The 14867-nt window shown below is 42.5% G+C and overlaps 1 protein-coding gene and 1 pseudogene across 7 annotated transcripts in view; both read left to right on the top strand.

Moving 5' to 3' along the window:
• The window catches only part of Kiaa0232 (KIAA0232 ortholog), a 64064-nt gene that overhangs the window by 31096 nt on the left and 18101 nt on the right, over positions 1–14867 (top strand). For all 7 annotated transcript variants that reach the window (XR_003844991.1, XM_021210388.2, XM_029544947.1 and 4 more), the window contains exons 3-5: positions 4823–4957; positions 13650–13716; positions 14560–14641. Coding sequence is in view for 6 of the 7 variants with exons in the window: in XM_021210388.2 (XP_021066047.1) it covers positions 4823–4957; positions 13650–13716; positions 14560–14641 (284 nt within the window). In the remaining variant the exon portion in view is untranslated. The remainder of the gene's footprint in view (positions 1–4822; positions 4958–13649; positions 13717–14559; positions 14642–14867) is intronic.
• LOC115065205 lies at positions 2645–3808 on the top strand (annotated as a pseudogene).

The following is a 14867-nucleotide window of genomic DNA, read 5'->3' as shown; positions in this document are numbered from 1 at the left end:
TTCTGTCCTTCTGCTGATCCAAGAAAACAAACTCAAACAAAAAAAAAAAAAAAAAAAAAAAAAAAAAAAAATACAGTGACACACCTACTCCAACTAGATCTACTCCAACGGGGTGATACCAGTGCCACACCCTGGGCTGGGCTGAGCATATGCAAACCATTACAATCCCTGACACCAAAATTAAACATAAGTTGAATTATGTGAATTATGTCAGTGTGATACCTAACCTAAAAAGGTGGTGTTTGTGATTATTTACTTACTTTGTTCGTTTGTATGTTTGTGTTTGGAGGCAAGCATGCCACAGTACATGTGTGTAAACCAGAGGACACCTTGCTGGAGTTGGTTGTCTCTTTCCATGCCATGGCTCCCAGGAATCTAACTCAGGCCTCAGGTTCAGCAGCAGCCTCCTTTACGCAATGAGCCATCTATCTCACTGGTGGTATTTTTGTTTCTTAGACAGTCTCACTCAATAGTTCAAGCTCCTGCCTCAGTTTCCTAAGTACTGAGATTACAGATATGTGCCATGATACCAGGCTTCTGAAATGGTATATTTTATGTGTATCTTGCCAGATTTGTATCTTTCTGGAAAGGGAAAAAGAATCACTTTTAGAACTGAATATTTGTAGTCAATTCTATTTTGTTTTCTTGAAATAGTCTTACTATGTTATCTAGGCTGGTCTGGAACTCTCAGGTTTCAAGTCATCCTCCTACCTCAGCCTTCGAGTACCTGATGTCTGGGACCACAGGCCTTCATGACTAGGCCTGGATTGGCTTCTTGGTTTTCATGTGTAGGAAATGCTCACTTTGAACTTCCATCAGTCTAATGTTCTCTTCTTCCCAATGAATTAGTTATCTTTTAGAATAAAAATGGAGTCTGGGACCTCTGTGCTAGAGCCCTGCAGCTATGGCCCCAACCTACAAATCACATTCTTATTAGTATAGAATTGTTCCTGAATTAGATTTAAAATTTTATCAGTAAAAATTTTGGAAATATTTCTCTTTTTTCTGTTATTTCCTTAAATTATCTATTATTTGACCTACAAATATTTTTAGACAGACTCCCTACAGAAGAGCATATTTGCTGTGCCTTGCGTTAGCACATTGTTCTGCACAATTTGCCCTCTCAACTAGCTAGACTTCTAGTCAGTGTTTAACTGTGCATTAATGGCCATTCCCCTTGGAAACCTTTATCTCCCAGGCCAAAAAACGGAACCTGCTTCTTAAGCATTTCTTTAATGATTGCCATCTCAGAATGGTTGGCTCACTTCTTCCTGCTACCCTGTATCGCTCCAACTAGTGGAGATTGTGTTGAATTCAGTGTTGGAACCTAATGCCAAAGGGAAAACACTCTGGAACAAGTTGACTTTTTCCAGGTACAAAGGCCTTCCAGACATAATCCTAAGACTGTTGCCAGATACCAGGTTCAGGCCTCTTCTTTCTTCTGTCTACTTAGAAGCTTTGAATGTAAAGCTTTCTTGGGTACGACTCATAAGACAGTATATATGATAAAGATCTTGTTCCTTGGGAACTTATTGATAACATTCTTCTCAGTTGTTTTTTTGGGGTGGGGGGGTGCAGGCACAGAGAGGTAGAAACTAAAATAAGATTACACTGTATGAAGCTATTATCTTACCATAGCTTTCCATGTTGGTGCATTTTAGATCCCTTAGTAGCTTCCCTGTCCAGTGTCCAGTGTCCAGAGCATGAATCACAGCTTATTTAGCCATTGCTCTCCTATTTGACATTGAAGCTGTCTTCCCTTGCTTGCCATTATTGACAGTGATACAGTTAACATAGATTTGCTAAATCTTTTACATTAGTGATTATTTCTTTAGGAATTCCCAGAAGTAGATTTAGTGGTTGAAGTACATGATTAAGGTGTTTAACACGTGCTGTCAGATTGTCCTTGTGAGTTTGCAGTTCATACTACTGAGTGTATGTTACCTCTGCTGAGCTGTAATAGATTTCAGGCTCTGGATGCTCAGTGAAGAAAGGAGACCTCCACCCAGATAGAACTAAGCTCCGTCCGTTTACAGCAGTTTGCAAATGATGCTCCTGCGTGTTCCCTTTCTTTCTTTTCTTCCCCCTATTTTTTTATTGTATATGTATGAATGTTTTCCATCATGTATGTCTATGTGCCACTTGCATGCCTGGTGCTCAGAGAGGCCAGAAGAGGGCATTGAATCCCCTGGAACTGAAGTTACAGATAATTGTGAGCTGCCATGTGGGTAATGGAATCAAACCCAGATCCTCTAGAGGAGCAACCAGCTCTCTTAGCTGCTGACTCGCCTTTCCAGCTCACTTTATCTTATTTTACTTAAATATAGTGCAGACCACGGGAGCTTAGAGCACGTTTGTCATTCTTGAAGAAACTTTGAGTCAAGACAGTTAAGGGTCTGACCCATGTTCTTGTTATAGTACACATTTTGTCTCCAGAAGATAGAGATAAGAAGTGTTGGGTTTCAGATGTAGTTCAGCTAAACACAGTTATTAACAAATGGAAATACTGGCCATTCTCATTTGGCCAACAGAGTTGTTTCCTTGAAAAATGGGTATAACATTATTCATCTAAAAAATGAGATGTAAAAACATGGCCAGCAAATGCCCATTGAGGTTCTGAGTGTGTGAGATGTACAGGGACCATCTGCTCCTTCTCATATTTGGCAGCCTAAGAGTCACTTTTATGTTTTGGATCAAAGTGAAAATTGGGTTGGCAGTTGATAATTTGCATTCTGCTCTTTTCAAAGATGGTTTGAATTGTATAGTTGTGGTTCTTTTCCTTCTATAGCCCATGCCTATCATTTGCTTTTGTTTGTTTCTTGAGACCTGGCCCTTCTGAATAGGAACGTCCCTCATTCCACATCATCATCTGCCCTGGCTGCTCTTTTTCACATCTTGTCTTTCTATTGTCTAATCACTTTATCAAATGAAGGGCCTTGCAAGCAAAACAGATTAGCACAGGAATAGAAAATGAGTTTATAAATTTCTGAATTAGGGAAAGAGCTAAGTAAACTTATATTGCAATAGTATATAGTCAAAGAATTTGTGTCATGGGTAATGGTCAGATACAAAATTATGCAAGCACTACTACCACTCCATAGTGGCTTCCTTTATTAAATGCACATGGGAAACTAACCGAAGCACACCTAGTTTTCTGGTTTTTACTGTGTGGTGGTGTCATGGCTTATGTCCCCCTTCTGCCTCCTTGCTTCTGAAATTGACTTTAGATTTTTATTCTGATGTACATAATTCAGGGAAAATAAAAAACTGGCAATCCTATAAAATGTTTTACATCTCTTGGGTGTTTTTTAGACAGTAAGATAGAGGAATGGTGGTGGGAGCCTCCGGAGGTGCTTACAGACACATAATGTCAATAGTCCGTTCATCCGTCCACACCAAATGGGTTGTGGGGAAGGTGATTGGTACAGCCATGATAAAAATAGCTAAAGTAAGAGCGACCAGACTTGTTTTGGATCCCTACTTACTGAAGTACTTTAATAAACAGAAAACCTACTTTGCTCACGATGCCCTTCAGCAGTGAAGCGTCGGGGACATCGTGCTCCTCAGAGCTTTGCCTGTCCCACGATCAAAGCATGTGAAGCACGAACTGGCTGAGATCATCTTCAAAGTCGGCCAAGTTGTCAACCCGGTCACCGGAAAGTCCTGTGCAGGAACTGCCTACCTAGAGAGCCCCCTCAGCGAACCTCGGGAGGAGCTCAAGGTCTCCTGAACCTAGGAAAGGAGGAGCCAGAGGGATTTCTCTCTATGTGTTTTGCTCAATGGTTTTCATTACTGTTTCTCCTGTGACATTAAAAGTAGTCAGCGAAGCAAAGAGCTTAGTGCCCCATANAGGTTTGCATCCTTTTTCAGAGTCTCTGAACTGAAGGTACTTTCCGATTACTCTGTATGCCTAAGGATGCTGCATCATTTTGTAAGCTCACTGTCCTAGATCATATATATTGTCTCATTGTTCATTGCCTCGGTCAAAGAAATCTTGGACTTGGCACCTTTATTTTGAAAGAAGAAAACCTTTTGATAATGAAATAAAAGGCTAAACTTAAAAAAAAAAAAGATAGAGGAATGGGAATTTAACAATGAAATTCTTACATTACATCTTTTACATTGGTGATTATTTCTTTAGGAATTCTCAGAAGTAGATTTAGTGGTAAGGTGTAAAACCTTACCATAATCTGAATACTTACTGCAGAGTAGGAGCTACTAGAGAAGTTAGTGTGTAGCACGGAGTTTCTACTGGAGTTCTGTTTATGCAGAAGCATGAGCTGACTTGTTTACCAGTTAGCATTCTTACCACTGCAAGGAGTCAGGTTACTGAAATGATGAATAATCTAAACATATTCCAAGAGAGTGCAGGGTTCTAAGGTGCTTGTCTGTGAGTGAATATTTAGTAGGAAATGGACATGTGATGGTTTGTATATACTTGGCCCAGGGAGTGGCACTATTAGGAGGTGTGGCCTTGTTTGGAGTAGGTATGTCACTGTGGGCATGGGCTTAAGACCCCCCACCCTAGCTGCTTGGAAGCTAGTATTGTGCTAGCAGCCTTCAGATGAAGATGTAGAACTCTCAGCTCCTCTTTCACCATGCCTGCCTGGATGCTGGCATGCTCCCATCTTGATGATAATGGATGGAACCTCTGAACCTGTAAGCCAGCCCCAAGTAAATGTCCTTTATAAGACTTGTCTTGGTCATGGTGTCTGTTCATAGCAGCAAAACCCTAACTGATAACTTGTAAGCTGTTATGTGCAGGGCTCCTTAAATGGGTTTTCTAGTCTTAGTTGTCTAACCTGGTGCAATATCATTGCAGGAGAATGACATCTTGGGCTGGGAGAAAGGAGCTTATAAGAAATGGGGAAGGAGCAAGAAGAAGTGTTCTGATCTAACGCTGGAGGAGATGAAAAAGCAGGCTGCTGTCCAGTGTCTGCGCTCTGCTTCTGATGAAGTAAGTTCCTGCTTTCTAATGCTTGGGGAGAGTGGAGTGGAGTACCCTTAAAAGTTCACACATACAACAACTGGATAAAAACAACCTAGAAATAAACTACTCATCTTGCCATAGAGAGGCTAACATCTTTACTTTATAAAACCTTCCATATCCTGGGATTTTATTTTATTTTATTTTATTTTTTCATTTTCAGACAGGGTTCCACTATGTGGCTGGCCTGGAACTCAATATGTAGTTCAAGCTGGCCTCAGGTTCACAGAGATCTGCCTGCCTCTGCTTCCTGAGTGCTAAAATCAAAGGCATGTCCACTATTCATAGCCTTACATTTTGTTTTATAAAATATATCTGTAGGCTGCTGGTGGTGCACGACTTTAACCCTAGCATTTGGGAAGTAGAGGCAGGTGGACCTATGAGTTCAAGGCCAGCTTGGTCTACAGAGTGAGTTCCAGGACAGCCAGGGCTACACAGAGAAACCCTGTCTCAAAAACAAACAAAACAACAACAATAAAAACCAAACCAAACCAAATAGATATAAATATTTTTGTATGTAGCAGTCTAATTAGTGATACACCATTGTTTTAGACTCAGGTCCTTGAGAGCGTTCGGTAAGAGCTCTACTGAGCCATGTATCCCAACTCTATGCCTTTAAACAGGAACAAACCAACCAACCAACCATTATTTCATCTTGTTGAATTTCATTAAATAATATTACAACAGCATTGTAACATAGTGATCACTGCTCGGTAGCTGACTTAGACCTGATTTTCACTGTGATGTCTGGATACTGTGTGGTGCCTCTATCGTGTGTTTGCTTCTTTTAGATATATTTCTAGAAGTATGCTAGAACTTATGCTCTGAGTACCATATTTGTTTATAACTCAGATTTGCTTTCTTTTTTTAGAAAATGAGCTTAGTTTATTTATTTTTGTTTTTTTTGTTTTTTGTTTTTTATTTTTCAAGACAGGGTTTCTCTGTGTAGCCCTGGCTGTCCTGGAACTCACTTTGTAGACTAGGCTGGCCTTGAACTCAGAAATCCGCCTGCCTCTGCCTCCCACGTGCTGGGATTAAAGGCGTGCGCCACCATGCCTGGCAGTTTATTTATTTTTTAAAATATCTTTTTATAAAAGTATATTCTGCTAAATTTGCTTTAGAGTGTGATCATCTGTTTAAACAAATACTATCAATTCATATTTTGTCACCCACTCTTAAGATGAAACCTTTGAAATCTAACTTTATGGTGAGATGGTGAAGTTTTAAATACTGTCACAGTGGGAGGTTGGATTGAGAGGGTCCCAACCTCTAGACTGAACCAAGGTGTCCTGTGCTGTGTCCAGTGCTGTGCGTGGTAGGTTGCTTCATTTGATGACCTGTGTAGTTTGCTTGTTTGTTGTGCTGTATCTGCTGCACATGCCTTACTTGCTCCATGTTAGTCCTTGTCCCAGTCCCTGCCCTGTCCTCTTTACACCTATTTCCCACTGTGTTCTCAGCCAACTCACAGTTGTCTGTAAAACCTGCTTTCCTGCCTGGGTATCTGTAGTGGCTATTCCTAGTTGTCAACTTGACTATATCTCAAATGAAGTATAACTCAGAATTGAAGGGCTCACCCGTGATCCAGATCTTGAGGCTGGAAGACACAAGTTTCTGACCTGGATCTTGGCATGGAGATCTTGAGGATAGTGGCCATGAAAAGCTTAGGCCCAGTCAAGGTAGTATAGGCCTCTAATTCCAGGAAACTAAGGCAAGGAGATTTCTGAGTTCAAGGTCAGCCTGGGGCAAAACAAGTCTCAGATCCAGGCATGGTGGTATATACCTTTAATCTGGGCCACACCTTCTGCTGGAGACCTATATGACATTGGAAGAAGGAAGATTCCATCTTCTTTGCCTGCTTGCATTTACTTGCATTTACTAGCACATCTGTTGGATTTACTTCTTCAGGATTCCAGCTTATACAGAAGACCAGATGAAACACCCAGCCTTGTGGGACTGAGCAGCTGCTAGAGTCTTGGACTTCCCATTCACGGCTGCCCATTGTTGAGATAGTTAGACTACAGCCTATAAGTCATCACAATAAATTCCCTCAATATAGAGATATATTCCATACGTTCTGTGACTCTAGAGAACTCTTACTAATACAGTATCCTCCACACTAGTGCATCGCCCTGGGTCACAACCACTAACCCTAGATTGTTAATTTGACTATGCTCTTTGGATGTAAGGGTGGTGTTTCTTTTTTTCTTTTTTCTCTTTAAGACCCTTCCATCATGGGAATCCTCTTCCCAGCTCTTTTTCTCTCCTCCTCCCTTTGGACTTTTACAGTTATAAACTGCCTGAGGTTACTGCTCTTATACCCATGCTCTGGGCTCTGTGGGCAGTGCTGGTACTCTCCCCTGAGGTCAGGGCACTGCAGAATCCAGCAGCCCTGGCGCTAGGGAGGAAGTGTTTGTTTTGGTTCAGGGTTTTGGGGATTACATTACGTCTTGGTGGCAAAGGCATGGTGTGGAGAAGATTGTGGGGCAAGGAGAACTTGAGGCTTGTTGTGTTAGCTTTTGGAGAATAAGGACACAAAAGTTTGGTCTGGCTAGAAGCCTTCACAGGCCTGCTCATGGGCACTATGTTCCGAAGGCTCCATAACTTTGTTTGGCACTGCAAGCCAGGGGGATGTCCTCACACACATGAGCCCCTGAAGTATTTCCAGATCCAGTCCATAATATATGGCTCTATCATAACTGTCATTACATTACTCAGAGCAAGAACATCCTTTAATTTAAAAAAAAACAAAGAGTATAGGAATAAGATATAGGAGTGTCTCACTGAATCTGAGGGTAGGTGCTGCTGCATGTGCAGGTTCACTCGGCTGAGCGGCTGGGGGCTTCAGAGGCCTTAGATAGGAGAGTGCGTTCATGCTGTGTATGGAGCCTGGAGCTTCTCTCTCCAGGAAAAGTGGAAAATTGAGCTTTCTGCAGAAATTCTTGATCTTTCAAATAATGAAAAGTGAGGACCTGAGGAAAGTGGGAGCGGCTGTTCTAAAACCCTGCAAGTTCAGTAGCAAAGGACATGGGAACAGGCCTGTGCAGGGAGCAGGATGAGGGGCAGTTACACAGCGCTCACAGCTTGAGCCTCTTGCCCCCTCTCCTTCCCCATGCCCGCTTTCCTGACTTGGGTTTACTTCACACGTTCTCCAGTCTCATGTAAGTGGCAGTGAGCTGTATTTGTTTTGTAACTTTCTTTTTCGATATTTAAAATTTTGTTTATATATTCAGTCTTTTCTTCCTTAAAGAGTTATTAGTAGGGTTGGTGAGATGGTTCAGTGGGTAAGAGCACCCGACCGCTCTTCCGAAGGTCCGGAGTTCAAATCCCAGCAACCACATGGTGGCTCACAACCATCCCTAACAAGATCTGACTCCCTCTTCTGGAGTGTCTGAGGACAGCTACAGTGCACTTACATATAATAAATAAATAAATCTTTTAAAAAAAGAATGAGCAAAGGAGAGGCAAGAGGATTTCTGAGTTCAAGGCCAGCCTGGTCTACAGAGTGAGTTCCAGGACAGCCAGGGCTACACAGAGAAACCCTGTCTCGAAAAACAAAAACCAAACCAAAAAGTTAGCAGTTGTCAGCCTTGAGGTCCTTGTCCTCTTACTGACCGTGAGTGTCATGGCTTTTATTTTATTTCTTAAGAAAGTATCTTATTGTATAGACCAAGCTGCCCTCAAACTGGCCATCCTCCTATGTCACTCTCCTGGTGGCTGGCATCTCAAACATGTGTCACCACGCTTGGCTGATGGTATTATTTTATCATCACTTATAGCAGGTGGTGGTAATTTCTCTTTTGAGGGTGTAGGGAAGGCAGTGCTGAACTGGGACTTGGGACCCACGTGCCTAGGCAGATACTCCACCACTAAGCTGTGTGCTGCCCCGGATTTAACCTCCCCTCCTCACATGTGCACCACCTCGGCAGTGTGCAGTCCTCCCTGGCACACGTGCTTCTCCAAGAACTGGAGGCACTCTGGAGAGCCTCCTGGGTTCCAAGATGGGAACTGTTGGTCTTCATGGGGCCTTAGAGCAAAGAAACTTTTGGTTTGGGGATTTTAAATTCTTGCACTGCTTCTTGGCCCTGATGGCAAGAGTTTGTGAGCTGGCTCTGTGTGCTCAGTCTTCTGTTTACTAGCTTAGACTGACAGTTCCATATTTTGTAAGGGTTTCCAAACCTTCAGGAATTAAAGACTGAAGCTGGTTCTTGGTTCTCTTGTGTGCTGTCACTAGCAGCCGTTCTTCCCACACCTTGCCTTGGTCTTTTCATTTCCCTTCCAGCGCTACTGTAGAAATTACATATTCTAACCCATAAAACTAAAAGAGAGGCCTGTGCAGTGTGGGACTAAAATGTCTGTATTTGATTTCAGCTCTGTAGGTGAGCAGAGTGTGCCGGGAAGTTTTGCAGATCTTTTTTGTGGTACAGTGCAGCTGTGGCAGGGTAGGACTGACTCCTGTCCTCACAGGACTGGCGCCTTAGTAGCATGCTCTGTGGAGCCAGGAGTTGCCATTCTATAAGTCCATGTGCCCCCATTGCTAAGGAGCCAGTGCTGGACAGCATGATTTACTTGTAGTACTGGAATAAGGGGCAGCCCTCTGGCACTCATGTTCTGGAGAAAAGGAACAGGCTGGGCTGTGAGATATTGGGCTCCACTGAGAGAAAGCATAAGACTCCCTGCCCCTTGTTGGTGCCTGCTGGCCAGATACTGACACAGAGAAGGGTGATCCAGCAGCAGAAAAACAGAGCAAATAAAAGACATGACAATCTCTGACATTCTAAGCAGGAGAGTAAATATGAAACAAACTTAGACGAAAGACTTAGAGTATGCAGCCTGTGGCACTAGGAAGGACAGAGGAACAGAGATAGAAGGGACCAGCCAGCACAGGAAGTCCAATAATCAACTACTACAGCTAGTTTCCAGATGTGGAAACTTAGGCTGGGATAGGTAAGTGGCTTATGTGGGGCCACCTAGTTTACCATAGCTGTACAGCGGAGATCTGAGTTACCCACTTTGTGCCATGTTCCAATGGAAAATTTAAGCCTGAGCTTTCAGCCTGGCAGTGGTGGTGCACACCTTTAATTCTAGCACTTGGGAGGCAGAGGCAGGCAGATCTCAGAATTTGAGAGCAGCTTGGTCTACAGATTGAGTTGAAAACCCTGTCTCAAAAAATGAAACAAAACAAAAGGGATGTGCTTTCATACTGGGTGCTCCCAGTAGCTTAGGGTTACCCATCTCACACTTGGAGACTGTCCAGTGCAGTGAGCTCTCCTTGAAAGAACAACTTAAGATGCTTACTACAATATGAAGTCTTTGGCCATGGAGAGGGCAGACAATGAGGACACCAGGCCAGTCACCTCTTCCTGACTGATACAGCTTTAAATTGAAAAGCACAGGAAGCCTGGAGACAGTTGGAGATGTCTGAGAATTCTGTGGGGTGAGAAGCAAGGGATGAAGGAAAACCTCCTAGAAATAGCAGTTACAGCAGCTGTAAGCCGTGACCAGACTTGGTTTATCATCAAGTAACAGACCTAACCTTGTCATGTAGCCACTAGCAGAGGACGACAGAGGCCAAGACCAGGCCAAGGAGGGTGCAGAGGGCACTTTGTCTGCTAGAGGCAGTCTCGGTGTTGAGTAGGCTAACACTGGCAGTAGTCCAACTCAGCCTCTCGGGTCTGGCTCCAAATCCAGGTCCTCAGACCCTGAAGGCAGTTTTGAAGGAGTAAACACACAAAATTTAGAAGTGGCACTGGTACTTAAGTAACCTGGGTGACAATAAGCTCTGACTGACAGGTGCATCACCTGTGTGCTAACTAGGTGAGCTTTGAGAGAGAACTGGAGGTATTCTTAGGTTATAGAGCTGGGGAAATAGGCGTATCCCTGTGTGCGGTAGGACAGAAATTCAGAGCTAGCCGTGGAGATTGCAAACTAAATCTCTACCACCTATATTCTCAGAGAAGTGAGAGATAGTACCATGTACTTCTAGGAGGACAGGTCCTTGTTGTCCATGGGACGTGTTTGGCATGTGGGCTACCAGTCTATATCACTTAACACTGGGTAAGAGCAGATGATTGTCCAGTGAGTGTCTAGCCTTGCTTCCAGGGGTTGCCTTCTAAGTAACTCCGGGTCATGCCCACCCTGCTCATGGCTAACTGCATGTTAGCATGCTCTTGCTCTGCACAGCACTTACCAAATGCTTTGGACATTTGGTGGTTGAGTTTGGTACAGTGAAGAGAGGCCAGGCAGGGTACCACAGCAAAGCCACTGCATCTTGTCTCCACAGGTGCTCCTAGAACATAGTGCACTTTAACCTTTGTCCCTTCTTAAGATGCCTTTAGATAAGTATTTTCCAGCAATCCTATGGATGCGATAGACTATGACAGTATAGGTAGAAATGGAAATGAAATTTCTTAGTTTAAATGAACTCTTTAGAATACTTGCCAGCATATGAAAGTATAATGGATAACTTTATGCTTCTCAGTTTGCTATTAGGATACCACGATGACCTAATTATTATTAAAAATAATAACTAGAGTGGGGTCAGTCTCCAGTACTGTTTTTTTTTTTTTAAAATGTGTGTAGTATTGGTGGTATGTGTTTCTCTGTGTGTGTGTGGGGGGGGGGGGTGCATACACACATGCAGGTAAAAAAACACATTAGCTAAGGAAAGAAAACAGAAACACGGTCAGTAAAGCTTGATTTACACACAGGAAGGAGTAAGGCACTGTTTCTTAATGCTGCTTATATTTGGAAACATAGGCATTTTTATATATAAAGATATATGCATATACATATGTACATATACATATGCTCTATGAATGAATGATAATATATTGTTTATTGTTTGTATATATATATTGCTTTCATGTGTACTAGTTATGTGTCTATGTAGTTTATACTAACTAAAAGATAATATGAGTACCCTGCACACAGGTTGTCATGGCCATTCTGCAGGCCTGAAAAATGGTAGCCTATTTTAGAGGTTGAAAGGAATTTGATAAGCAGTCCCCAGAGGTTCCATGTTCTGCACTGGAGATAGCCCCAGGTTTGCAAGCAGTGGCATAGGCTTGTTGTACAAGACAGCGTGCGGCGTGTCAGCTGACACCCGTGTTAGTTTCCGTATCCTGGAGAAGTGGATTATAATTGCGGGCCTCATCACACCTTGACCGTTATGGTAAGCAGATTTCAGTGATGGGATTGTGCAGTCTACCACTGTTGAACTATTGTCTGCCTGCTTTTTAGAGCTGTAAGAAAGAGGCAGCTGTCCTCTGACCTATTTTCTCTTTTCCCTCTTAAAGACTGGGATATGCTGCAGATAGAGAGTAACTGTGGGTATTTACAATTTACCTTCCTAACTGAAATCTGTTTCTTCTAGCCAAAACTCTGTAAAGGCGGCTTTTTTTTTTTTTTTTTTTTTAAAGGAATATCTGCCATACTTTGCTGAGTCATTTTGAGTTCGGCGAATGGTTAAAGTTTATTTTTAGCTCTTGGAGTCACAGAGCAGAGGCACAGGAACTTAGGTGGCTCTTCTGTGTGCATCTGGCCAGCTGTGTCCTTTCAAAGAGACAAAATTCAACCCAGACATAGCATGTCCCTGAGTAAATCCAAAGTTTCTAAGAAACACTGTAACTCTTCTGTCCACTGTACAATATTTTTTCTATTTTCTTGCAGAAAAAATGAGAATTTAGAATGAGTGAAAGATATGTACTTGTGCTGTTTCAAGTGCACATTTTCTTTGAAGCTTGCCTCACTTTATCTTCAGTACCACATCCTTTCACACTCTCTCTGTATGCCTTTGGAACTTTAGAAACATATTCTGTCCTTACACACTTGTCGGTACTGGGCATTGAATTCTGGTTGTCTGCTTGGTGGCAAGTATCTGTACTACCAGCCGAATTTCTTTAGTGTGGTTGGGTCCATCTCTTAAAATAACCGAGAGCTTCCACGTATGCTTTCAGCATTGACCTGTGTTCTGTATGGCTCTTTCTGCTGGAGTTGTGAGAGTTTATTTTAAAAAGGAAAAGAAAAGGAGAAGACAAGGGAAAGGGGGGGCTACTTTGTTTTCTTTAGGCTCTAATCTTCTAGAGATTAAGAAGGTTTTGTAACCCCTGTGTTAAATGTGTATAAAACAATGATTATAAAGAATCTTAAGGTTGCTTTTGTGGGTGACTAACTTTTGTCCAAGGATGGACACTTGGATCCTTGGCCTTGTTGAGCAAGACAGAAGCCTTTCTTGGAGAAGCATTCACATTACTACAATGTATCAGTGAGTCTCACTTAGTGTCCTTCATTAGTAAGATGCTTACAGTAAGCTGGGTAGTGGTGGTACACGCCTTTAATCCCAGCACTTGGAAGGCAGAGGCAGGCGGATTTCTGAGTTCCAGGCCAGCCTGGTCTACAGAGTGAGTTCCAGGACAGCCAGGGCTACACAGAGAAACCTTGTATCGAAAAACCAAAAAAGAAAAAAAAGAAAAGAAAAAGTGCTTACAGTAGGTTAGCTTTACAGGTTTTTAAGTTTGACTGTTTTTTAAACTCTGGGATTAATTTAAGAATTGATAATGTATTCCTTTTGGAACATGGAAATTTGTGGTCCTCAGTAGTGACACAAAATAATTGCCTGTCTCCTGAACCTGGTAGGAAGCTAACTATCTTCTGTCTCACACAGAGCTCTGGGATCGAGACTTTAGTAGAAGAGCTCTGCTGCAGACTGAAAGACCTACAGAGCGAGCAAGGTGAGCAGGCTGTGGCAGCCAGAGCCCTACAGGGTCCTTCTCAGTGTTGAGTGTGTCACCAAGCCAGCATTCCTTGTCACCTCAGCTCTGCATGAGGCTTCAGGGAAGTCCTTAGTGGCCACATGAGAAATCCCTGCTCCAGAGGAGGGCTGTAGTCCATGGGCACCTTCTCAGGCTTCACTTGGGGGTTCATTAATTTAGGTTCCTAAGTGTTCTGCAGGACTCCAGGAAGGGGCTGCATACTCTGAAACCCTGTTCTGTCCTTGTCAAGGTCATTGTCAGCATATACTCTTGAAGCCTTGTGTTAAGGTCCACCTTATTTTTAATTTAAGGCAATATCCTGGACCAAGTTCAGTGGCTACCCTTTGTTTCTGTTGGTACTGAAGCACAGAGAGTGCTTAGCTCCATGTCACGTCACAGATCTAACTGTAAGAAGGAGTTTTCTTTACAGATCAGTATTAATCAAAATGAGTCAGTACAAAGTCTGTGAGTCAGAATTTTGTGAGAATGTATTTTTGGAATCTAAACAGATGTTCACTCCTTCTGGTCTAATTAATAAGTACACAGGGAACACCAGGCTCTCGGTTAAGAACCTCCACAGTATGGCTTTGTGATGAGTTAAAGTACTCTCATTCAGCCTGCAGCCTGGTGCATATGTAGGTTAGCCAAAGAGCGCCTTTTGCACACTCAGTACGTCAGTGTTTATTAAAGACACTGGCCTGGAGTTCTCTCTGTAAGCCACAAAGGCCTGTATCATATCTGATTAAAATTACTTGAGAAATGAGTTTAGTGTTTATTAACTGCATATATGTTAACTTTTTCTGAATTTTTGTCTTATAACAGAAGAGAAGATTCACAAAAAGTTAGAAGGTTCTCCTTCTCCAGAGGCAGAATTGTCCCCTACAGCCAAGGATCAAGTGGAAATGTATGTAAGACTACTCGGTCTGAAGTATGTATTGTTAAAACCACATGGTTTCCATTTCTGTCATCTGTATGATTTCTTAATTTGGGAAATGCAAGAATACTTAGTTGTTTCATTCATAGTGAGAGTACAAAAGTGAGTAAAACAGCCTAATTGCCTAATGTGTGACTTCAAGTACTATATTGAGTAGGTAGGGAGAAAGTGGGCAGCCTTGCCTAGTCCCAGATTT

This window comes from Mus pahari, chromosome 13 (assembly GCF_900095145.1).
Source record: "Mus pahari chromosome 13, PAHARI_EIJ_v1.1, whole genome shotgun sequence".
NCBI lineage: Eukaryota > Metazoa > Chordata > Mammalia > Rodentia > Muridae > Mus > Mus pahari.
The sequence above is the reverse complement of the archived record's forward strand: the minus strand, read 5'-3'. Positions and strand labels throughout refer to the sequence as shown.